We start from the raw sequence: 26,882 nt of genomic DNA, 5'->3' as shown, positions 1-26,882 counted from the left end.
CTCAGTAGCTCAGATCAAACCAGACCCCCCAAGATTTAAGCAGAACTAATACAAATGCATCAATCAGTTCCAGAAGCATCTCATGTCTTACTAAGGTCAGTAAACCTCTTCTAGGTTAGGCAGGCTCCTCTAGGCCTCAGCTCAGGCCATATTTGGTCAGCCTTGACCAAATTTATACATGATTTATCATGTATAAATTCCTATAATCCTACCCAGGAATAAACCACCATAGCAAGGGTTTCTAAAGCTGATCCCACCCCAGTCCTACTGAATCCAAGTCTCTGTGGATAAGGTCCTTAAGGCCTTTTTTTTTAAAAAAAATGCTTTTCTGAGTGCCTCTGTATGCTGAAGTATAAGAACATCTGCAGTAGATCAACTATAAGAGTAAATGAAAGGAAAAGAGAAAGAAATCGCAGCAAGCTGAGGCAGGCAAGATTTGAACTTGAGGATTTAATACTATTGGGGGAATAAGATTTTTTTTTTTTTTTAAAAGCAGGTCCCTGGGGAGGGATCATGAACACCTTTGCTTCAACAGCTCCATCTTCAGCTAGGCTGGCTGCATCAGTGTGCTGATACTTTCTTCTACCTCCGAGAGCTTCTTCAGGACTTCGGTGACCTTGACCTCATCAAACTCCAAACACAGAAATTCAGATTCCTGGAAAATATAAAAGGATATTTTAGACAAGACCCTCAAGATAGCCAAGGCTCTGGATCTGGTGTGACCTAGCTCCAAAGCCCAGGGCCCCTACCCAGCAAGCCTGACTCAGGCCTCAATACCTAAATGATATTTTATCCACACAACACCCTAAATGAAACTACTTCTATGAGGTGTTTCATAAATGCTAAAGAGGTATACAAATGTCTGGTGTTCTCTTTAAGAGGCACATGAGAAGCTCTTCTTGTCTGTCATCACATTTAATCCCGTAACAATTTTTAAGGTAAGTACTTAAGTATTGCTGTTTTATAGATGATGACTCTGAGACACAGGGAGGTTAACCTGTATCACAAAATCAGAAAAAGACGGAGTCAGATTGTGAACTCCCAGCTCTGGCTGACTCCAAAGTCCATGCTGTCTCCATAGCACCCTGTAATAAAAACAATGGAAGGAGGATTTAGATTGGCTCTGTGTTTGCCTTGGAATTGGGCTACCTTGGATTTAGTGGTTATACTAGAAATTGTGACAAGCTGTGAACAAGTTGCTTGGGAAACATCAACCAGATAATTGAAAGATAACCAGATCTTGAAACAGCCTTAAACATTTCTGAGGCCTTTCCACTTGCTACAAGCCAACTCTCCCAAGATTTCCCTCAAAAACATTCCTCTCAATAACTGTTAGGATCAATCAACCCCAAATTAGGTAGAAATCAAAGGAAAAGGCCTTTAAAGTGTGGTGACAGAAATTTCATGTAACACTGGACAAATGCTAGGTCCACACTGTCTTGAGAGACAAGGGAAAAGTATAGGATTTTAAGAGTGACCATATTCAAGATCCCAAAGAACAATAACCATGTAATTTTAGAGCAGTATGAATTCTTAGAGACCATATAACCCAACTAACCTTGTTTTTCAGGTTATGAAATTGAGGCCCCAGGCATATTAAATGATATGCCTATTATCCCTGTTTGTTGATGGCACAGTCACCAGATCAATGTTCTTTTCTCTATATTTTCCTTTCTAAATACATGGCATTCCCCACCCCCATTCAAAGTGGCAGGCAAAGGAAGACCAATAAGCATCTTCAGAGGGAGGGAGTCACTCTGTCATCAGCTAGAAGAACCTTCAGGATCTGACTTTGTAAAAGTACCTTTGCTGTTGGTGAGCTGCTGTGCTCTGTCTATACTGATGGCACTGAACATCACCCAGGAGAAACAAGTACAGAGGGGGAAGAAGGGGCCTCTCAGATGAGAGTCTTTCAAAGGGAGGAAAAGCAGCTTTCCCTGGCTACAAGGAACTTTTTCCTCAAACATGTATTTAAATAGGAAAGGGGTATAGTCTCATATGTGAGCTTAGAAACTGCCAGGTTTTCATTTAGTCGAAAGCAAAAACCAATTAAAAAAAAGAAAGATGCTCCTGTGTTTGAGCTACAGGCAGGGTTATCTCCTTTTGGAAATAAGAGCAAATGTATGGCAAATTAGGTACTTCACTTGGCTAAATTAAGAACAGGTCTCAGATTTGAAAGCCTCTTATTCTTCATTCAGTTTTATTGAGCTCTTTAGCCCAACTTTAAAACATTTAAAAATATTTGGCCTTTGGAACAATGGTCTAGAAACTAATAATTACCAGAGTCTAACATATATATTTAGGAAACTGGCAGAAAAGATGATGTAATCCATGTTTCACCTCAGTGAGATACAGTCAGTTACAATAATAAATCACCTCGATTTCCATTTATATGGGAAGAGCCTATCAAGGACGATGTGCATAGAGATAGGAAAACCTGAGCAAAGTTTATTAATAAATAGCCAGGGTCTTTTTTGACTGAAGGTCATTAATTGGTTATAAGTTTCAGTATTCAAATTATCTTTGATTGGACCTCTAAGTATTAATGAAGCTTGGTTTACTTTTAAGGGGAATCAAATACTAGAGAGAAAAAGCAGGCTAAACAGAGTCCAAAGTTAAACAAATATTTTCCACACACTCCCAACCTTCAACTCTCTCCCCTGGAAACAATGCACACTAACAGTCTTAGAAAGACACATGTAACCATACATTACTCCTGAAGAAACAGTTTACCTGAAACTATATTATCAAGGCCTAGCTTCATCTAGTTATGTCATCAAAATATTTTATCAGGGGCTTCCCTGGTGGCGCAGTGGTTGAGAGTCCGCCTGCCGACATAGGGGACACGGGTTCGTGCCCCGGTCCGGGAAGATCCCACATGCCGCGGAGCGGCTGGGCCCGTGAGCCATGGCCGCTGAGCCTGCGCGTCCGGAGCCTGTGCTCCGCAACGGGAGAGGCCACAGCAGTGAGAGGCCCGCGTACCGCCAAAAAAAAAAAAAATATATATATATATATATATATATATATATATATATATTTATTTATTTATTTTTTTATCAGGAATTCAGGGGCCTTTAAACTGGGGCTTAACAGGTGGAGCTTTGTTCAAATTTTGCATTTGGCTGGGGTGCCCTACAGAAAATACATCTAAAACACTTGAAAATATCTTTAGAAATGCAGGTGATGCTTTTCAAGCCAGACGCAGAAAGTACAAGAGCAATCTGAAACACTTGATTTTTTTCTCAAAGTCACCCATCTTGATCTGGTCATACTGAGCGATGATAAGACTAAATTCCTGTACTTAAATATCTGAGTCAAGAGTTAGAACCTGCTTCTTAGCAGAGTTCAGATACATCATGGGATAGAGCCAGAAAATGGTTATTAGGTGAATAAGCAGGTGCATCATTATTAAGAATATGTACTTTGTGATCACAGTGAGTATGGCAGTGTACTAAATTCAAGGGTTTAAGTAACTATTCCAAATTAGAAAAGAAAGCAAAGGTAAAATATTCAAATATTCTTTCCAAGTACAAAAGCTAAACATTCATAAAATCCTAAGAAGAGACCTTTGAGAGGCCACCCTCTCCAAACTAACAACAAAAAAAAACCTAGCTAGCTTTTTTTTTTTTTTTTCCTAGCTAGCTTTTAATGACTTCTAGGGAAGGACATCTTACATGTTCCTAAGGAACTCCTTTCCCAGGTAACCACTCTGACATTCTTCAGGAAACTCTTACTTGTCAAACCTAAATCTTTAATGGTTTAGCTTAAACTTGTTTCCCAACAGGGTCAGAGAGTATAATTGATTATTATTTTATATAAAATTTGAAGGCTGTTATTAAGCAAATGTTTGGTTTCTCCATCTACATACTATTAAATAACCTCTCTGTGTGTACTGTCCATTTAAATGACTTCCTTATCTAGGTCCAGAAGCATACCCTGACCAATTCTTTGGCAAAACAATACTACAGTGACAAAATGCTAAAGATAGAAAATAAAAAGGACTATGACTTAATAAATACCTAAATAGAACCATTTAGAATAAACTGAACATAAGAAAAAATAGAAATCTTATAGCCTATCTTCTGTATTATTTCCCATGCAGTTTCCATAAAGCTTTATCCCCAAATTATTGGTCATATTTAGCATTAGAATACAACTTTGGCAAATTCTAACATGTTGTGGCCTCTTAAAAATTCTAAAGTTGGGGGATGGAGGATGAGAGTGCGAAAGGATGCCTTAGGATCCTGCTAACCAGTACTGATTCAGAAGGCCACATACAGGTGACCAGCTTTCATAAGGCTATTCCAATTCTTCTTTTGGCTTCATTTATTGACACAAAGGGACTCTTGGCTGAGCACAAACTTTTAGCCATGAAGCCTATCCCTCTTTTTGGGCTGTCCTTTCCTAAACTTAAATTAACCCTCTGAGCTGCAGCTCTGCCACTCTGTGTCTTCTGGAGAGAGAAAGAGAATGTATGGCAAAGGTCAAAATTGGCAATAGTGTCCTGAAGATCAATTACATAATAAATAAGATACCCAAAGGCTTTGAACATTGCCCACAAGAAAAGTTTAAAACAGCTTCATGAGTAAATCTGTGTTCGCCACTCAATCCCATACTTTCTGCAGCTTTCTCAGAATTATACCAATACTGCTCCTAACTCTTTCAGGAGACCTCAAAATAGCTTCTCTTGGCAAAGAATCCTCCAAGTTACTTCATAAGGGACCACTTATCCAAAATTAAAATGTTATAGTTCCCTGAAAACTGTGCTGATTATTCTCTACTTGTCTTTTCATAGCCATTCTCCACCTTTCTCTGCCTTGTTCCAGGTCCTATAAGATTGTCATTCCTTTGTTCTCTGGCTTACAGTTGGGTTCTGACAAGAGAAGACAGAGGTCAGGACATTTATTCTCTTACCCCCAACTCCTTCTCCTCTGCCATTTCCAGTATTTTCTATGTAAGGGTATCATTTCTTTATTTCCTACTTTACTTCTGGCCTCAATCACTATTTCAGTATAAACAGGAGTTTCTTCAGACTGTGAAAGTACATAATCACCAAAAACAAACTCCAAAGATGAGCACAGCAAGAATTTTTATCATGACTAAGTTGGCAGAAAGGCTGCCCTCTAAGTGATAAATATGATAGTATGAACCAGAACCAGTATTTAATTTTTTCTATCATTTGATATTAAAATTATAACAGCATTTTGATATTAAAAAAGAAGAAAAAGAATAATAGTAACAACAACCGTGTGAGATGACATTTCATGAAGAATTTGCATCGAGGGTCTTGATACCAGACACATGGCCTCATCTCTACAACCTGTTCTTATACCCTATATCTAAAGCAATGGATAGCTTATGCTGTAGCTTAAAACAATACTTTCCAAAAGAAAACTTGTGATTTATAATGTTTTTTAATCTTTCAATGAACATTTTTAGCAATACATAATTACAACCAATGGTCCTTACTCAGGCCATTTTTAATCCTGAGGAAATCCTCATTTCAAATATAATAGCTGACAAGTCCTACATCTACTGTGTAAAAAGCATGATAAAGCAATTTTCCAAAAGGGAAAAAAAAATTATACTGTAAATCACGAAGCAAATTATGCTACTGAAGATCAGAAAATACTAAAATCAGACTCTTTTGGAAGCTACGACTGAAACTTAATGACCAAGCAACTAAATTAAAATGATTCACCCCAAAACTCAACAGATGTCCATAATGTGCTAAGACCATATGTGGGACTAAGACATGGTACTTTCAGAGCTGGAGCAGCTTCTAGAGGAAGTATTTATCCATATTCCTGCAATCTCCTAGAAGAAGAGAGAGTATTACCAGTGTAGTATAAAAGCATTAACCATCACTGGATAACAATTACTGAGTTTTCTGGTGATGTCATTCAGGCATTTCAAAACACTTTTGTGAGGACAACCTGACAATAGGAGTTTAAAGTGCTTAAAAAAATTAAAAAGTCCCGACTCTCACAAATTCTTATTACATTAAAAGATAAACTTTATGAGAAAACATGAATTTTTAATCAGCTAACTAGAAACTCAAGGGAGAAAACAGACATTAGGTATCAGGGAGTTTCAGATCTACCACAGATATAAGTTACTGCTAAACAAATCTAAGGCACCTAACTTCAACTTTCCAAGTGGCGCACACAAGTTTTATATAAAGTGGCAAAAATTTTAAATAAAATAACATCAGATCTTCATTATTCAGAAACCTATTATCTGGGTCTCTGCTGCTTGACTTCCTCCTCCTTTTTGGTCCATCTTTTAAGTATTTCTACAAGATGGGAAAAGGAAGTGAAATTTAAACTGGTTAGTATGACTAAATCACAGCAGCTCTGCAAAAAGTTTTATAGAAAAGGAAATTAGAGGAACTTTAACTGTGACTTCACATAACTACTTTTGAAAATCATACCCATATGGTAGCAATTTAAGCCAGAAAGTTCTTCTTATCCCAAATATTTCCCTTCCTTTAGTAACCAGGACTACTGTTCTCAGCCTAGATAATGTCTTTAAAACAGAAATACTCCCAGGAGAGGTAATACAAAAAAGTCATTAACAGCTTTCTACAACTTAAATCAAGAGATTTATTTTCCTCCAGAAAGGATGAACCCAAGTAGCCTGCCCTAAATCATAGGGTACCTACTATTAAGAGGGACTGGGGGAAATGGGATGAATAGGTAGGGCATAAAACATAAAAGTAGGAAAATACCAAAGGCAAATCCTTCTCCTTATCACATAACCCATATCAGATGCACAGATCCATAGATGAAGTATCTTAAGCTAGTCAGATCACAGATCCATACTCTCCGTGTCTTTCTAATCACCTGATCACCCGGGTCACTAGGCACCAGGAAAACCTAGTGAACCTTATAAAGGGGCATTAACAAGACAATCTCAATGAAATCCAAAGGCTGAATTTACACACACACAAACACACACACATCCTTCTGCTGGGGTGCTTTCATTTTCATCTGCAGGCTCAGGGCCTGTGACCCAACAAGGCAATGAGATCCCAAGAACACTGTCCACTCAAAGTTGTTTGAATTTCTAAGAAGAGAGAAAGTGGGAATAGGCCAAGAACAGGACCCTGAGATTCTTTTGGTTGAATATTTCTTAGCTGGAAAAAATCTAGAGCTATGACCTAGAAGAAAACTGGACATGCCTGTCCTGCCAATGTGTGGTCAAAAGGAAAATGTATTTTGGCCCAGGCAACCTGACTTGTTTCTGAAAGGGAGAAAATAGTTTTGACCTTGCAAGAATGAGTGGTTCTTTCATTGGCCAAATTCTGTACTGCTAAACCAAGACTATCACTATTCTTCTTCCTCCAAAGATTTCAAAGCAGGCTGACACATATCTGCTCCTCTTCAGTGTATAGTGAAAGGTAAAGGTACCACATCAATCTTCATTTTACCACTCAAACCAAAAGAAACCCAGAGACTAGCCCCACTTACATGAAGCCCAGAATTCCCAGCTCTTTGATTCAATCCATTGCCCACTAACACCTACATCTGACCCTCAATATGGACACTTTCAAACCTGATTAGTGTAGATTTAACAGAGTAGAATGGGAACTAATTAGAAATACCCGATTTTGTACTGATTTATATAAGCATCAAGACTTAACACATTTAGTATTTTAGAAATACCCAAAAAGGAAAATAAAATGGAGCCAAGTTATGTAAACACTGAAAGCTCAATACAATTAGATCATTGGCTGATTTCTACAAAATATTGTGCTCTACTTCATTTTACAACTTTTCATTTTCAGCTGGATTTAATATTCAGCTGTTAAGATTTTCTGTATTTTGAAAAACTGTGGCTGAAAAATATTTGGGTAAAAAACTAGTTTTAGGTGCTGTGGTTTGATCTTTAGGAAATAATACAGAATTTTGGCTAAGTAGAACTAGTTTCCACGTGACAATGGACAAAGAATCAGAGCAACAACTGCTAGACAGCTGAAAAGGCAAATCACGCTGAAGGAAGGAGAAATTTCACTTAAATTTTAGAGAAACCAAATGACAAAACTCTTTAGCACATGAGAAGGAGTGTTGCTAATTTTAGTTTGAAGTTCACATTGGGGCCCCTCATCATTCCTGATGAGGTACATTCCAGAGCAAACTCATTTGCAAACAACTTTGACAAACAAACTAAAATATATTTACATGAAAGGAATAGAGAAGATTAAAAAACAAACAAAAAACCCCACCTTATCCAGAGTAGCTCATTTAGGCAATACCATTAGTTAGGCAGGAACAAAGTATGCAATGGCACTTGCTTTCTAAGGGGTTCTTGATAACCTAGAGATTAAAATGGGGGAAACACCTTAATATGTCCAATAAAAAGACAAGAGTGTGGCAATGAATGACAAAATCCTTGGCAGGGGAAGAAGACAACTAGAGGACAACTAGAGGACGTCTAATTAGAGGCCAATGCCATTGCTCTGCCAATAGCACCATCTATCTATTCCCAGCTTTCTCAATGTGGTTCCTTTTAAGTCATTCATGATAGTACAATTAAGCAGAAATAGGCATAGTTATAAAGCAGCATTTCCCTTGGCCCTTCTTTATGTAAGGAGGGCAAAGGTTGAAATGACTAAGGATAAGAGGACTTTTGAATTCAGAAAACGCTGATTTAGGGAGAAGAAGTTTTGGATGAATTTTTTTTTTTTTTTTTTGGCAATGTTGTGGAGAATGGGGATTAATTTTGTCGGATTTCCAACTAACTCCAAATACAGTAACACTCTGAGGCACTGGACGTTGGAACCTTCATTTTAACATTTGAATTTGTGAGGGACACAATTCAGTTCATAATAATCCCCAGTGCTTGGAGTGTACTGTGTTATCAGGCATCCCCTAAGTGCGGTTATGATGATGATGATGATGATCTCACACGAGTCTAGGTTTGCTGTTCATATCGTACAGAAAAGAATTTCTAATAATCCAGAAACAAGAAACACACACACACACACACACACACAAGCTATCTGCTGACTGCTCCGATCTGCCAGCCCAGTTTGGCAGAAGCCATATCTGGCCTCATCCTTACTGAACTCGACTTTGAAATGTCATTTAATCAATAGGGGCTGCCAGGAAGGGGGTTGGAAAATGGCACAAAAGAAATCTTTCCTAATCCTCACTCCTAGATCCTATTAAGTACCTTGCTTGCCACGCTGTATCCCAAAGTCCAGCTCTGAAGACTGACTCAGAATCTGGCGTAACATTCTGTAAGAGAATATGGGGATGAGGGAAGAAGAAAGGATTTGTGGTCACTGCATGAAGTTAGTCACTAGCCTCTCTAGCTCAAATAGCTTACTGAAAACTTCTGGAGGTGGCAGAAAGAGAGGAGATTGCATCTTTATTGTCTAGGGTTGAATTCTGGCATCACATAGGTTGCTGGGGCCTTTGTTTATACACAATAATCATCCGTCATATTAACATGGTGTTTTACAGTTTAGAAAGCCCTTTCACATGCATGACCTACCTCATCTGATCCTTAGAACGACCCTGTAACTAAGTAGAGACCAAGCCAAAGGTAAGGTACTTCGAACAACTGTAGAAGTGACAGACTTTGTCCATCTGACCCAAAATCACATCTTTTTAGCTATATTCAGCAGGAAGACTTCGTCAGATAATGCAATGGATTTTATGGGTTTTGATATACTTCTGATCCAATTTATGGAGGAAAAGAAAGTAAGGCCTCATTTGTTTAATATTGCCCACAGTTCTAGAAACTAGGATTAAAAGTTCAGCCCTTTGCAAAAGACAGAACAGGCAGTCAGGTCCTAACTGGTGAAGAAAGAGAATTTCTTACTTTGTCACCATTCATTCAGCAGGCTTTGGAAGTAGTGGAGGGAATAGAAGAGATTGAGGGGGATACAAGGATCATCTCTGAACCCTGGAGGAAAATGAAACACCTAAAAAATGAAATGTCTCAATTAAAAAGAAGTCAGCCTGGAAGGCAGGAGTAGGAGAGATTATGGGAAAAGTGTGATAAATCTGAAGACATTAGCAAATGTAAGCGGATACTGATATTACACTAATGATAATAATATTAATAGCAATGATAACTAACAATGGCTAACATTTATCAAAGATATAAAAATGCCAGGCATAACACTAAGTGCTTTACATGTATTATTTCACATTGGTGAGGAGAACTTTATCCCATTTTACAGATAAGGAAAGATGAGCAACTTGTTTAAGGCCACACAGGTAATAAGTGGCAGAGCCAGTTTTAAACCCAGGTCTGTCTGGCTTCAGAGTCCAAGCACTTAACCATTGCACAATCCTGACTCACATTCATATATAATAACATAAACACCATTATTTATAGTCACTAAGTACCCACATGTGAAAGTTAGTCTATGATCTATGATTAAGTTAACTTTAACAGACTCAAAGGAAAGCTAGTGTTGATAGTACGATAACCCAAAGTTACTATGCAGAGACATATTATAAAGAGACTGAGTTCTTATTCTGAAGCAAGATGGCCTTTTAGTCCCTCTCTCTTTCTGTGTGTGTGTGGCAGCAGGGGGAGGGAGGGAGGATTCAACAGTATATATAGTTACTTGTCCCGATCACCAGAAGTGGGAGGTGACATTTGCTTTTGTTGTTCTATTGACTAATGTGTGGACCTCCTTGACTGAGACTCCTTCTCCCAGATCACAGCCAGTAGAACCAAAATACCTGCTTAACCCTGGAGTTCTTTCCATCTATAATCAGAAGGAATTCCCAGTTCTGCCTTGTTATCTAACCCAGGAACACCAAATTATTCATCTTGAAAAAAATCACATCAGCATTTAAAAGCCCTTTCGGAAAACAAAAAGATAAATATGATCATTTTGCAATATATAAAAATAACAAATCATTATGTTGTACATCTGAAACTGATATAATGTTATATGTCATATCTCAATTTTTTTAAAAAGGAAAGCGAATGAAAAAGTATTGGGAAAAAGAGAAAAATATATTAAATTATGAGTTTAAACCTTTAACATCCTTCATATTTTGCCCACATCTGTTCTCTGGCCAAGGCAAGGGTAAACAGGACTGGGTGGGCTGAAGGAAAAGCGTGCCCCTGATAATGCCCGAAACAGCATAGTTCACTCATATGTAATCAAGGCTTGACTAAAAACCACCTAAAACTGAGAGAATGTAGATGGCATATACACTGTTAAAGATAAAAATAAACGAACATAAATAATTAGTAAAAATAGTGTTTACTCTACTTTGTAGTTTATTCTTTTGTTAAAAAGAACATATTTAGCACTCTATCCAAGAGTATGTCAGTAAGTCAGAAATATGAACTATCTAAGAGGGGCCAAAGAAATGGGACAAAAATATCAGCGAAAACAATGAACTATTTTGAAGAAAAGAGAGGTATGTCCCCAAAGGAGATATAAGAAAAACATCTTGACAGTATGACTTATGTTTCCTCTTCAAAATAACAGTCTATGTTTACCTCCTCAACTTGGTTTGGCAAGTTCTTTGCCAATGGAGGAAGCATGAATAGAATAAGGTCCTCATCTCCTGGCCCCAGTTGTGTTTTGAAGGTTTCTGAAGAATTTTAGCCACATTTATAGAATATAAGGCATTTAAAAATTTTCATTACATCATTACAAGTATACAAAAAAATGACAAAAATATGACTCTCCTATACTCTTTCCCCAGATTCACCATTTATTCAATTATTTATACTTTGCCACATTTTCTTTGTCATTCCCTCTCTCTCACAACCACGTGAGAGTAAATAGGGAATGTCATGCCCTTTTATCCTAAAAATTTTAGTGTATATTTCCTAAAGACAAGACATTTTCGTATATAGTCACGGTTATATAATATTGATAAACACTACTATCTAACCCAGTCTACATTCAAATTTTATCAAATACCTCAGTAATGTCCTTTATGAAGTTTTTTTTTCCTGCTTCCAAATCAAACCCACAATCACACATTGATTGCATTTAGATGTCATGCATCTTTAGTCTCCTTTAATCTAGAATAGTTTCTCAGTCAACCTGTCTTGTGTTTCTTGATCTTGACATTTTTGAAGAATATGTTAGTTATTTTACAGAATGGTAACTTGGGTTTGTCTGATGTTTCCTCATAATGAGATTCTATATACGTGCAAATGCCTATCTATTCCCTAGTTCCTACCCCCAGTGATTAGTGAACATGGGTTCTGAAGTCATACAAGCCTAAATCCAAACCTAAAGTAAAACTTCACTATTTCTAGCTGTGTGGCTGGCGAAGTTTTAAATTCCTAATCTGTAAAATGATGATTTTTAACAGATTTAAGGGATAGGGTTGCTGTGACGAATTAATGAGATAATGCATCCAAGGCAACTTACCACAGATGGGGTGGGGTAAACTGTATCTTACATTCTCTGATTTTACCACAGTATCTCATACCCCAGCAACATTAAAATAATATTGGTTGATTAAGCAGCATCTCTATTGACTCCAGGTTAGAGCTGCCAAGAATGTGAACTTGTTTAGGGGAGTGCTAATGAATACCGTGGCTAAAAGCAGGGTCAGGAGCTCAGGTGCAAAGCCTATCCCTTCCTGTCAACTCATTACTGTCAGTTCTAAGAAAAAAGAGAACAGCCAAATCAAGCAATTTTCTTATAGTCAAATTTTAATCTTCAACAATAACACTGAAAAATCTGGAAGCCCACAGTTAACATACCATTCTTACTTCACTTCCGTAATTCCCTTGCCCATAGCAAGAGGACAAGGGAGCTTGTGTGCAGAGCATTTCCAATCTATTGTTTTAGTACAATAATCTCATTCTCCCCACCTTCTCTTAGAAGACACCGATAAAATTATTCTATTTATGTTAAATCACTCTATGTCAGAGATTAAAACAAAACAACAAAAAAAGATTATAGTAGCTGAACCAATTCTTCAAAGTACAGAAATACAAATCCACTTTTGAGATTTGGAATCGAATTTAATTGGTATTTTTCTATGTTACTATCTCAAATATTTCACCATTTTTCTGTTTTTCCCCCTATGTCAATTAGAACTTCAAATGAAAGTCAAATGATCCCTAGGGGGAAGAAAAATAAAATGAAACAAACAAGTAAATTTCTGTGCCCCACATTTCAACCTGTGAGGAGGGGCCTCTAGCAAAGCAAACGGAAAATTAGGTTCTCATTATTGTGCCGAAATGAGGGTTTACATCTGTAGTATGAAAAGATAAAATAAAATTTTATTTTATTTATCTATTTTCTTTTGACGGTACCGCATGGCATGTGGGATCTTAGCTCCCCGACCAGGGATCAAATCCACGGCCCCTGCAGTGGAAGCGTGAAGTCTAACCACTGGACCGCCAGGGAAGTCTCAAAAGAAAATTTTAATGCGAAGTCTTTATTTTCATCAATGAAGAGTAAAAATATATAGTATGAACTTTAAGACAGAACTTCCAGTAATTCTGTCATTTATAGGACAGAGGCCCTAAGTCTGAGTCTGCCTTCAAGAAATACTTAGATTAAAATGAACTGTTTTAGAAATGGGAATTCTCAACCGGAGTTAAGTCTAAACATATGACAATGATGATGCTATACCCTGAAGGTCACTATTAACCTCTGTTCTTTAGGACCTAACGGCTCATAATTGGAAATTTTCAGAAAGTAATATATACTTTTGCAAACATCTTTAAATTTAGGGAGAAAAGGACTTCTCAGCCACTCCACTGCATCACCCATTAAGACCTTACTCAGTATTATGTTTAAAAGTTCAGTATATTTAAAACATTTTGAAAGTTAAGGTTAGAAAGGAATATGTAAATGCATGTAAATTCCACTATTTTATACTGTTTCCCTCTCCCTCTATAGGAAGATCAAGAAATGAGACTTCTCCATCATCATACATGGAATCCAAAGCAATATCATGAAGGGGAAAAAATCATTGGTTTGAGAGTTAAGACAATTCAGATTTAGATATGGCTCCACTATTAAAAGCTGTGTAACATTGGGAAAGTCATCTAATTTTCTTAAGTTTTGGTTTCCAAATCTAGAAAATGGAAAAATAGTATTAATCTTATAGGACTGTTATAAAGATTAAATAAGATAGCACATATGCAAGTACCCAGCACTGTCTTGTGTGAAACAGACTCTCAATAAATGTTAGCCTCTCTTCCTACCCTGTTACACACATCCTGTCCCCTGACACTTCAAAAGGAGTTCTCCTGAACACTTTAACTACAGCTCTGTTTTCTTCAGAACAGGCACTTGGCTCTTAATAGTGACAAACAGTCACGTGAAAGACTCCTGGGACCTAACATTGTCCTGGTGAAACAAAAAAGAGCTCACATTGGGAAACAGCACCAACTGCTTCAGGCTATGACAAGCCCAAAGTACAGTGTTACTTAACATCCTGAGAGCTCTGTGCTCTTTCAACATACTTTTTTTCTCCCTGCAAGGATCAGGCACACTATTTGCCCTCTCTTCCCTTCTTAATAGTAGTCTTTATTAAACAAGACCACCCAATGGATTCAAATATTAGGAATTAGAAAAGGCTAGGCTCAACCATGAAGAAACTGGCGAAGTCTCAGGACTAAACAGTAAGCCCTTCTTAACCTTTCAGAATCTGGATTTTTGTGCTTTCTGTTCTTGGAAACAGCAGACTTGCTGATGCTCTGTTACAAACATGTCTGTGTATTTCCCTCGCCTGCATTATCACAAAACTCTTACTATGTAGAAGACCTCTTGCTGAAGTCCAGAATCTTAGACTCTGCTTGTAATTCAATAAAGCAATGCTTCCCAACCTCTCCCACTTCATGGTATAGACAGACAACACAGGACACTTCTGAACTGAAGGGGCTTGAAAGTATTGATGGCTACAAAGGATCAAATACAAGCAGCATTGAGAGAAAAGGTATACAAAGAAAAACCCATTTGCCATGTGACTCAGAGACTTTTATCACATAAACATAATTGTTTCAACTCCAAGCTGCTCTAGGTCAATGTCCACACTCCTTCACAGGGCTGACCACCCATGTCAGACCTAAAGGAAAAAGTGGATTTCAGAAAAACAACCAACATTTGACTGGGGGCAGCAGGTTCTCAATGTAAAGACATTAAAACACTAAGTCAGTGAAATAGGCATGAGATACTTATTGACTGTCTTATATCTGCTAGGTATAGTTCTAAACACTGAGGATTCAGTGGTAAGCAAGATGGAGTCTCTGCCCTTGAGAAGCTAACCTTCTAACAGGAAAAAAAGGCCATAAATTAAAACAATTTAAAAGGCAATTTCACTAGATCATGTAGATCAATATTTTTGATCTATAGTAGACATGTAGATCAAGACTTCTGACATTCAGGAATTCCCTGGGGGTCTAGTGGTTAGGACTCTGTGCTTTCACTAACAAGGGCCTGGGTTCAATCCCTGGTCAGGGAACTAAGATCCTACGAGCCGTGTGGTATGGTCAAAAAAAAGAAAAAGACTTTTGACGTTCTGAGAAAACCGTTAGCCACTTTCCAGGTAGTTTACTCAAGGAGGTAAAGAAGACTGAATAAATTATAAGAGGCTGTCTCAGTAAAATTCATTTCTCACATCACTGTCTCCTTGCTACGGACTTAGCGTCATTGCCCCGTCCTTTGGTAACACATACAAAAGCAGGATGAGATCATTCATAGGAAGATAATGAAGACCCAGACAGTATAAAATTACAGAGCACAAGACCAGAAATCTCAAGATCTAGGATCTACTTCCAATTCTATCACTTAATATTCATGTGAACTTAGGTAATTCAGTTAAACTCCCGGAGCCTGACGTTCTTCATCCATTGTATCCCACTTTGTAGGGGTTTTAGGAAATTTAAATGAGGCAACATAATAAAAGAACTTATTTAAAACATTGGACAAATACCAACTATTATTGCCTAATCAAAATGTTTATAGGAAGGCAGATGAGAAAAGGGACAGTAACTACACTTAAGGCCAAAATGAATCCCTACCTCCGGTATATTAGCTGTTTTGAAAGCTTTGCTTCCATTCTATTGTCCCAAAGGGCTCACCCTTTGGAGCAAATGGATCCTAAAAGTGATGTCAAGTCTCAGACAGCCTTCTTCTTTTTTTTTTTAATAAAAAGTTTATTTATTTTTGCTGTGTTGGGTCTTCGTTTCTGTGCGAGGGCTTTCTCTAGTTGTGGCAAGCGGGGGCCGCTCTTCATCGCGGCCTCTCTTTTTGCGGAGCACACGCTCCAGACACGCAGGCTCAGTAGTTGTGGCTCATGGGCCTAGTTGCTCCGTGGCATATGGGATCCTCCCAGACCAGGGCTCAAACCCGTGTTCCCTGCATTAGCAGGCAGATTCTCAACCACTGCGCCACCAGCGATGCCCCCTCAGACAGCCTTCTTAGTGATTACTCCCTATTCTGACCTAAGGTCAGAACATTACTTTCTGAAAGGTATTTCATTTCTTGGTAACTTTCCCATGATTAAATATCCTTACTTTCTGAGTTATTTTCGCTGATTATTGTCAATTAGGAGGTAGGAGGTAAATATGAAGTGACCTTCCTAGCTGTTAAGACAGAGACTATCAAAGACCTTGATAATCTCTCCTTTCTTCTTAGAAGACTATCCTTTCATTTTCCTTGGGTATCTCCATAGCCATCATCTTAAATTCAATTGCCTATGGGGCAGAGGGCCAAGTAGAGACCCAAAGCAGGCTGGGGCAATATGGGGAGAGAGTAAGGAGTGGTGGGATTAAAGTGGTGAATACAAGTATCATTTAAAGGGATAATAATTTCTCAGCTCCAACCTCTTATTTGTAGAAAAGTGGGCCCGGTGTTGACCAATCTTTGTTATTTCAAAAATTTCTAGAAACTTCATTTTTGTGTGACACCCCTGAAATTTTTATTTGCAAAATGCTCAGTCACCTAGGATAACTCTAAATTCACAGTGCATATGCCTTCTGTCAGTGAAAAGAGGAGTCATTTATTTTTAAAGTATTTATTGATGCTGATATATAATTTATATTATTTTGATTTGAGGAAGTAAATATTATGCTGGGCCTTGCAAGCTAGAGATAGGAGAGAGGATATTTAAGGCTAGGCAAACGTTATGTGCAAAGACACTGAGGGAGAAATATGCCTGGCATGTTGTGGGGAGGAAGGAGAATGGATAGACTTGCTTAGCTAAAAAAGAGAATTCCTTTAGAGAAGGAATGGAATGCAGATGGGAAAAAAATTGTGAGAGACCTTGAATTCTAGAGTAAAGAGTTAAGATTTTAATAGATAACCTTTAAAAGATAAAGGCCATGATAAGGAGGGGAAATCATTGCATTTTGTATCTTGCCAAGAGTTATATGTTGCTATTCTTCACATCTTTTTCAAATTAGAGGATAAGGCTGAATGCTGACCCATAAAACTTGGAGTTCTGAAAAATTCCCAAATGAATGCCAGTTTAACCAACCACACTATAAGTCAATTCTGTTGGCACTGTGGTGGTCAGGGCTTTCAAAGCAAAACTTAAATGATCTCTAAAGGGCTATTTCTTTCTGATCAATAAAAACATTTAGAATTTAAAACTCAAAGAAAGGGTTACTGGACAGTTTGGCAACATTGTCAGGTTAAGCATCAGACAGACTGCCTGTCAACTGGCAAGAAGCTGGATAGGGAAGGCTGGACTCATAAAATTCTTCCACCAGGGGCAGTAGCCCCTGAATGCACCACTATTCACCTACATTCAAAATGTAGAGACATGCCTCTGGCAGCTCATGTTTCAACCAGAGAGCCATTTCTCTTTTCTTCTGCAACAAATGACTATGGGGCTCTCAGTCTAACTGATAATCTCAGTAAAGTTCCTAGAGACAAATGACCAAAAGAATAGAGCTATGGACTTTCACCATGACCTGTTATACTAAAATACCAAACTAAATGGGCTTTGTTCTTTTAGACAAAACATCTTAGGAAGCAGAGTAAAAAGATCATATATACATAACTAAGGAACTTAAACTTTATCACAAAGGTAATACAGAAACCATTAATGATTTTTGGCCCGATAAATATCATTATCAGGAGATTTTAAGGAACACTAACCTGGTGGTACTATTCAAGAAAGACCAAAGATAGGGAGACTAACTTAGGCAAATGCACAGAGTTGGGAATGAGCATGGTAGGTCTGTAGGACAGTGAGGAGGCCAGGCTGGGCCTTTCAGGGCTTATGAAACCATCAGGAACCGTTATTATTCTCGCTCACATACATGCAAACTCGCACACAGACACATGTGCACCCCCCAACCACCCCCCCAACACCTTAGTTCTAGTCTCTTCTTCCCAGAAAACCAATTCTGCAATATACACATGATCCACATAATTACTACTCTAATGCAAGCTCTATGTGACCTCTCAGCTACAATGCTCATCACCATCTGGCAGCTTCCCTACATCAATAAGTTGAAAATCCTGAAAAGAATCTATCTCCACCCAAAACCATAGGCTCTGCCTGAGCAGAGCCGGTTACACCAAACCATGTCACAAATACCTGTTTAGACTATGGATGGGCAATCATTGTTCAGGGTTCCCTCTGATCTAATTAACTGGGGATCAGTGGGTAGGGATAAAAAGCTGGCATGGTTTACTACTCACGTAGCAAGGACTATAGGGAAAGGAGTTTCTCTTAGGTCAGTTGGCAGGGTAGCACAGGCAATGATAGACATTTTTTGCTATAGCTTGGGAAGAGCAGAAAATAAGCTACCCTAGGGAGAGCACAGAGAACTTTTAAAGCCAAGTGATGTGATAGTCATTTAAGATTAGCAAACATGTAAGATTAACTGGTACCCGATGGAAATAAATTGTTCATTTGACTAAATATGATGCCTGTGTATACCCTGATTTAAGCAAACTACCATATATGTAAAAAAAACTTAGTTTCACACAAGTGAAAAATGATGGTTCATTTTCTAAAGTTTTTTAAATTAGCATTTAAATATAATGCCCTAATGCTGAAAAATTATTAAAATTTTAAAAATTTGATTTTTATGATTTTCTAAGAACTTATATATTATTTAGCATGAATAACATTCACTTCAAAATTATATCTAAGTTTAATAAGTTCTATTTAGGTTTAATATTTATATATTGCTATGTAATTTGGAACCTAAAATATTCAATACAAACCCTAAACAAAATTAGCATAGGCAAGGAATGTGATAGACAAGCAAGGATTTAAATAGATATTTAAACTCAAAGCAAGCAATTTAGCCCAGACTCTGACAATCATATAGAAATAGATTTTCTGTATTTCTTAGTATTTTGTACAATTCTTAATCTGCTATACTGTATATATTTGCTTTCTTTACATGACTGTTTCCTGAAACTAGAAAACAAACTACGTTTGTTTACAGCTGTATCTCTAGCACCTAGAATTGTGCCTGACACAGAGCAGGCACTTTTAAATTATAAAGAGCAGCTGGTGGGAAGGCTAGGAGAATGGAACAAACTAAGGGAAGTTTTGAATTCTGTCAGCCTTTATTAATGTCCTACAACAGTTTCATAGGAAAGAATACAGGTAGAACACATACTTTAAAATTTTTAAATGTTTAGAATAGTTTACTACAGACAATAGAAGAATCCATTTCTATCTACATTGCTGATTTCAGGAAACACATCCAAAGATAGCAACTTTTTCCTGAGTTTTTACCACCTATGAAACAAAATTATTCTTTCTAGTCATTTTTTTAGTTGTAGTAGGAAGATGAATCAATTCATGAAACTGACTTGCTCAATCAATTATAAAATTCCGGTAAAAGTTGAAAGCTAAGACTACTACTACATGCAAAGTTATTAAGGTGTGACTGTGTTCTATATAGTCTCCACTGACAACAAGTCATGATCGTACGAAAGAAATGTATATACACAATGAACTACAATTCAAAATAAAATGTCAAGGATGTAAAAGAAAAAGGTTTAGCCCAGGTATTATGAATGTATATACAAGAGGGATATTAAATCTGACTGGAATAATTAAAGAGATTCATGAAGAAAATGGCATGTGTTTAGGATTTCTACAGGAAGAAACAGGGATATTTCGAAGTAGAAGGAACAGCAAAAGTACAAAAATAGTGCAGAGTTTCTGTATAAAGTTTTAAAGTCTAGTCTGATGGAAGAAGAGTCAGGATGGGATACAGCCATGATGAGATTTCACAGTAAGGCATTAGGACTCAATGCCTAATTCCATTAGGAATGAAAGCCATTCAAGAGGAGTGAAATGGTCAGGCGTATATTTCAGGAAGCAGTGTGAAATACTAGAGAGGCAAAAGATTAGAGATCAGGTGAAGAGGGCGTCATCTCAGGCAGTGCCCATGGGAATAAATGGATAGATGGGTACACAAAAAACTGTAGACATACAGGACTAGGTAACCAAATGGATTGGAGGTAAGGGACAGAAAAGTAATGAAGATCACTAATACTTCCAGCCTGGTATGTAAGTAGGATGGTGATGCCATTAACTGAAACAGGAAATGAGTGACAGAAATATGTTTAAAGTAAGAATAATACACATTCATATGTAGAAACTTCTTTATTCAAAAGTTAATAATATTAATAATCTCCCCAAATAGGTTTTCAATGCTAGATATACTATCTAGCCCTGGAGAACGTTTAAGAACAAAATGTTATTCACACTGAAAACATTTAGGTGATAAATAATAAATGATAGTGTGTCCATTGTTCTTTGTAATGTCTTAAATAGTTTTGATAAGAGGGACCATCCTTAACTATTTATTAAGCATCCCAGAAATGTTTGGTTGAGTATGAAATGCACTAACCAGACCAGACTAAAATTTTCATTTCAGCCTTTTATTTTTTGACTAGAAAAAATTTCAAACTACATTATAATAATCTTTATACCTCTGAAAAGAACAATTGTGGACTCAGAGTGGTCTAGAAAGACTAAGAAAGTTTTTACAATTCATCCCTACTTTTGCCTTTAGCTCCACGTGGAACAGCTCTCTAACCTTTTAAAGACATCTGTAAATTAGGGTAATAGTAATTGCCTTCCTACTTCAGAGAACATTTGAGAGTTATGAGATAATGTTCTTGCAGTTTTCTGAACTGCACAGATCAAAGGCCTTAATTATCAATGATCAGTGGGATTATTCTGATGTCATTTTTCCTACTTCAGGTTTGCCTAAAGTCTGTGCTTGGATAAGGCTATAAAAATTTTAAAAATACTTTAGATATAAGTTTTCGCTTATCTGATCTATTACAGATTTAGGCCAGTTACAACAATTATAGAGCCTATGCAGAACACTTAAAAGAATACTAGTCAGACAAGACATGCATATAAAAATAATGGCTGCCATCTAAAGAAAAGAAAACCATTTAGAAAACAACTGATAGTGGTATACTTTCAACTAGTTACAAAAAAGATAAAATGAGCCTTTCTGAGGTGTCATAAAACTGAATATTTTAATAATGAATTAGGAGGTCACTGCATAAGCTACCTGCTCTCCTGACTTATGACAATGGAAGCTGTGTTTAGAGCTGATCCTATAAAGAAAAACAAAACAAATCCAGAAACCATTCAAGTTTTAAATTTTGCTTTATTTAGGAGAGAATAAAGAGATATTTAATTAAATTTTAAAAGTCAGAATTTCAGTAGCCAATCAAACTGAATACTTTGAGGGCAATGTGTCCACTAATGAATGAACAACAGATAAGAATGGCTTCATGAAAACTAAAAACCTCTTTGTCTCCAGTACCTGGGACTATTCTGTCACTCCCTCCTTTTTGGCTGCACCTTTCCCTCCACAACACTCTACACCCTAAAAATCGTCCCTCATTCCTCCCTTTGAGAGAAATTTCTGTTTAAAAACTCACCTATGAACTTGACAAAAATATCCAGTCTAAATCTAATCAAATCTCTAGACTTAATTATCATTTTACAGGAACAAAAAGAACAAGGTAAATGACACATAAGGAAGTATCAATAGTAAGATATCTAGAAAGTGAGACATTCTACAAGAGCACTGGCTTAGGAAGGAAAAGGAAAGGAAAGGGAAGGGAAGGGAAGGGTAGAGAAGGGGAGAGGAGAGGAAATACAGCTTGCTAAGAGACAATTATTCCAACTACTAAAAAGAAATGATAATTATGTGATGTGATAGCGGTGCTAATTAGCGCTACAATGGGAATCATATTATAATATATAAACATAACAAATCAACATGTTATACCTGTAAATTTACATGTTATATGTCAATTGTATGTCAATTTTTAAAATTCACTATTTCTTTTATAATATTAACTCTAACAAGTATACCTAACAAAGTTAAAAATTTTTGTAATTTTATTTTATTTTATTTATTTTTTTGCGGTACGCGGGCCTCTCACTGTTGTGGCCTCTCCCGTTGTGAAGCACAGGCTCTGGACGCGCAGGCCCAGCGGCCATGGCTCACGGGCCCAGCCGCTCCGCCGCATGTGGGATCTTCCCGGACCGGGGCACGAACCCGTGTCCCCTGCATCGGCAGGCGGACTCTCAACCACTGAGCCACCAGGGAAGCCCCAAAATTTTGTAATTTTATTACAAAATTGGAACAATGGATATTTTTCCCATCTTAAACCAAATTAAATATGTATGGCTAGCTAGTGTTTAAACAACATGAAACTGAACTTGCCTCATACGAATTATTCTTAGCAAACAGTACACGCAAAATTATTTTTATTCTCCAAAGGTAAAAAAGATCTTAACTCTTCTTCTCACCCAGTAAACAGATGTTCCTCTATTTTCTGGCTTTTGATTTCTTATCTCCTTACTCCCTCTCTGGGTAAATGTGAACCAACTCATTGCCACGACAATCACCTCTGCAGATTACTTTCAGATTAATAATTTTGCCCTGAAACATCTCCTGAGCACAGTTCCTATATTTCCAACTATATGCTAGGCATTGCCACAAAGCCTTCAGGCTAGTGCCTTAAATCTAATATGTGCCCCCAAATGAATTCTGATGTCACAGAATCCTGGTTTGAAATCCTAATTCTACCACTTACTAGCTATGAGATTATGGGTAAATTACTTAAATTCTCCAAGCCTGTTTTCTCCCCTGTAATATGCAGATATGAGTAGTTCCTTCAGCAAAGGCTTGTTACTATGTCTAAATAAGATAATGCATGTAAAGACATAAGCACAATGCCTGACACACAGAAATTACTCAAAATACACTAGTCATTTTCTCTCTCAAATTTTCTCTTCACCCTGTTTTCTTTTATTTCTCCAAATAGCATCATTACCCTTCCAGTCCCAACCTCAAATTCCCATGGTCTCCTTTGACAACTTCCTTTTTCTTGTGGCTAACATCAAATTAGTTGTCAAATATTTCAATTCTGCCCCAAAAAATCCAATTGAAATCAACAAACATTTATGGAATGCCCACTACGCTTACAGGCAAATGTGTATGGGGTAAGAGTAAGACATAGAACCTGGGCTTCCCTGGTGGTGCAGTGGTTTAGAATCCACCTGCCAATGCAGGAGACATGGGTTCGCGTACTGGTCTGGGAAGATCCCACATGCCGCAGAGCAACTAAGCCCATGTGCCACAACTACTGAGCCTGCACTCTGGAGCCCGTGAGCCACAACTACTGAAGCCCGTGCGTCTAGAGCCCATGATCCGCAACAAGAGAAGCCACCACAATGAGAAGCCTGCGCACCACAAGGAAGAGTAGCCCCCGCTCACCGCAACTAGAGAAAAGTCCGCATGCAGCAACAAAAATCCAATGCAGCCATAAATAAATAAATAAATTTATTTAAAAAGAAGACATAGAACCTGCCTTTAAGAATGGGCTAGGAGTCACAAGTATGAGGCCAGGTGAGCAGAACTATAACCAATAAAGAACAGGATATGAATTCTAGCTCTTCCATGTATTATGAAGCCTTGGGAAATTTATGTGGAAAATTCATTTAGCCAGTTTCATTTTGTTCAACTACAAAATGGGAGTTACAATGCTTACCTCACCTGATTATATCCAGAATTAACTGAGATGGCATAAACAAAGGGCTCTGGACTTTTTTTTCTTTTCAACTCAGAGATTCCTTACAGATCAAGTTGCACAATGGAGGTAGGGGGATTGGGGAAGGGGGTAAGGATTGTGTTAAATTGTTGAGATTTCTAAACTGCTTTTTAAAGGGGACTGCAGCCAAATATTGCTATGTAGGAACACAGGCCAGTGATATGTATTTCTTAATTTTTTTTTTTTTTTGCGGTACGTGGGCCTCTCACTGTTGTGGCCTCTCCTGTTGCGGAGCACAGGCTCCAGACGCGCAGGCTCAGCGGCCATGGCTCACGGGCCCAGCCGCTCTGTAGCAGGTGGGATCTTCCCGGACAGGGGCACGAACCCGTGTCCCCGTGTCCCGTGCATCGGCAGGCGGACTCTCAACCACTGCGCCACCAGGGAAGCCCTGTATTTCTTAATTTTAAGATGAGTCAGAAAGTTCACATTAATGTGAACTCTCCAATGTTTTTTTAAAACATTGGCATGTAATTTAAAAAAATTTTGAAGGATGCACCAATATAATATCTGCTAAAAACTGTAAGTCACCAATTTGCAATCTATGCCTTAATGGCTCAGAGGGAAGGGAGAAGCTGCATATTAGTTCCCTTGCTAGAAGATTCAAAGACTTGGTGAGAGTGGGGTGTAATGCTTTTGGTTTCATTACTTGGTTCTTAGTTTTCCTGTGCTGAGAAAATGATAAGAGACAAAATAGAGAAGACAAATTAGATACTATTGTTGACAGAAAATACCAGAAATAGACAGCAAAGGCCTTGAATACCATTTAACTCTCTGGATCAAGAGTGTTGTATAATACAGATTTTACAGGTCTTTGTGCCTGGTTCCTGAGACAGCAACTAGACCCTTGGGATTTCCCCACTGATAGGAATGTCTTGTTATTCAGGGTGGCCTCTGATAGTTTACACTGAAGAGGTGACTCACTGTGGGCCCCTAGATAGCTTATACTAAAAAGATGATTCAGGATGGGGTCAGACTAAGCAGGAAAGACCAACCATGTGATCAGAGGGTTGACTCTGAGCCACTTAATATCAACCCAACATCTGGTGAGGGCAGGAGGGCTGGAGATTGAGTTCAATTATGTGACCAATGATACAATCAATCATGGCTCAGTAATGTGACCCCAACAAAAACTCTGGACACAGAAGCTCAGTTGAGATTCCTGGTTGATGAACGTATCAGTGTGCTAGGAGGGAGATGAATTCAGATTCCAAGGGGAGAGGGCATGAAAGTTCTGTGTTTGGAACCCTCTTAGACTTTACCCTATGTATCTCTTCATTTGGCTGGTCCTGATTTGTATCCTTTATAATTAAATTGAAATCATAACTTTCCTGAGTTCTGTGAGTTGTTCTAGCTAATTATCAAACCTGAGGGGGGGCTGCAGGAAGCTTCTATATTTGCATCCAGTTGGTCAAAAGTGTGGATGTTCTGGGACACCCAAACTTGCAACCAGAGGCTGAAGTGAGGGCAGTCTGTTGGAGGACCATGCCTTTAACTGGGGGATCTGCACTAACTTTGGGTGGTTAACATCAGAATTGAATACTGCAGTATTATAAGAGTATATCCTTTAATTGTAAGATTTAACACTATTAACACATTTTGATAGATCTAAATTGCTGGTGCCAGAGAGAATTCTAGTCTCAGGAATAATCAGGAGCCTAAACTCAATTATAGCCTAAACTCAAGACCTTGTATTTCAGCCACAAGTGATAATATTAGCAAAGCAAGTACCAAATGTTACGTTAAGAAGACAAAGTCAAACTGGAAATTATCCCTTTCTTAAAACAAAATAGAAAACTGACATTTATTCCCCCTTGAAAACTTGTCATAAGTCTGCCAGAAAGAAGTGCAACCAGTGAGTTTGTCTTTCAGGCCCCAGCAATATGTATGATTATTTATTTTCATTCAACTTTAAATCTTTGCCTTTCCCACCACTCCCACCAGCCCCCTTCCCCTTCACAGGCAGGCCTCCCACCTGAGTTTCTACTCCTAACAAACACAACCTGAGCTCTAATTATTTTCTAAAGCCAAATAAGCTCCTTGGCCTTAATTGATGAAGGCTCACCTTCTATCGTATATCATTTACTATCAGATTGTTAAATTATTTTGCCTGTCTTACTGAAAACCTTCCAATCTCCCATATCTGCCTCTGTTCTTGTTCTGCAGAGTCCAAAAATACACAGAGTTAATATCATGTTAATACCAGAAAAAGTAAAAATAAAGCCAGAATATAAACTATCTGTCCTGTGTTATGCAAAGCCATTTTTTTCCTAAATCCTAAGTATTACAGCTCTAAACAAAAACTTTAATAAAGTGGGACTGACTGATTTTGACAGTGGTTGTCCTATTTTCCAAAAATGTCTTTAGTATCCTTTCAAAGTTAATTAAATTTCATTTCTTAATGATTTAGTCATGTACTAAAGAATTAATACAACATGTATGTAGGGCTCTAAGAATAATAAATACACATGGTACCCAATGATGCAGCTGAAAAATTAACACAATGTCAACATATTTGAAACCGCTGTATCCCCCCTTCCCTATTGCATTCTCTAATCTTCCCCTTGGAGCTAACCACTATACTTGCACTAACTTCTGGGAGTCACTTTTAATTCCAAATGTTTCTTTGCTCCTATTTCTTAAAAAGACTACCCTTTCCCCATTTGCATTTCCCCATGCAAATACCTTTGCATTTTTGCTGAAATCAATTGACCATGTATATGGGAGTCTACTTCTGGTCTTTCTAATCTAGGACCACAAACTAAATGACTTCAATTTGATGTCTACATTATGATCAGTGTGTTTCATCATTAACTAGGATTTGAGACAGTAAGCAGCAAACTATAAATAG

General features: G+C 37.7%; 1 protein-coding gene across 1 annotated transcript in view; it reads right to left on the bottom strand.

The window, feature by feature from the left end:
- Nucleotides 1-427: 427 nt before the first annotated feature.
- COMMD1 (copper metabolism domain containing 1) overlaps nt 428-26,882 on the bottom strand; it is a gene marked incomplete at its 5' end in the record, with an annotated part of 150,812 nt that continues 124,357 nt past the window's right edge. The window contains one exon of the mRNA XM_082851388.1: nt 428-655. Within this exon, the coding sequence (XP_082707514.1) occupies nt 548-655 (108 nt within the window). The 3' untranslated portion in view covers nt 428-547. The remainder of the gene's footprint in view (nt 656-26,882) is intronic.

Source organism: Leucopleurus acutus (assembly GCF_964270905.1).
Source record: "Leucopleurus acutus genome assembly, chromosome: 12".
Lineage (NCBI taxonomy): Eukaryota > Metazoa > Chordata > Mammalia > Artiodactyla > Delphinidae > Leucopleurus > Leucopleurus acutus.
The sequence above is the reverse complement of the archived record's forward strand: the minus strand, read 5'-3'. Positions and strand labels throughout refer to the sequence as shown.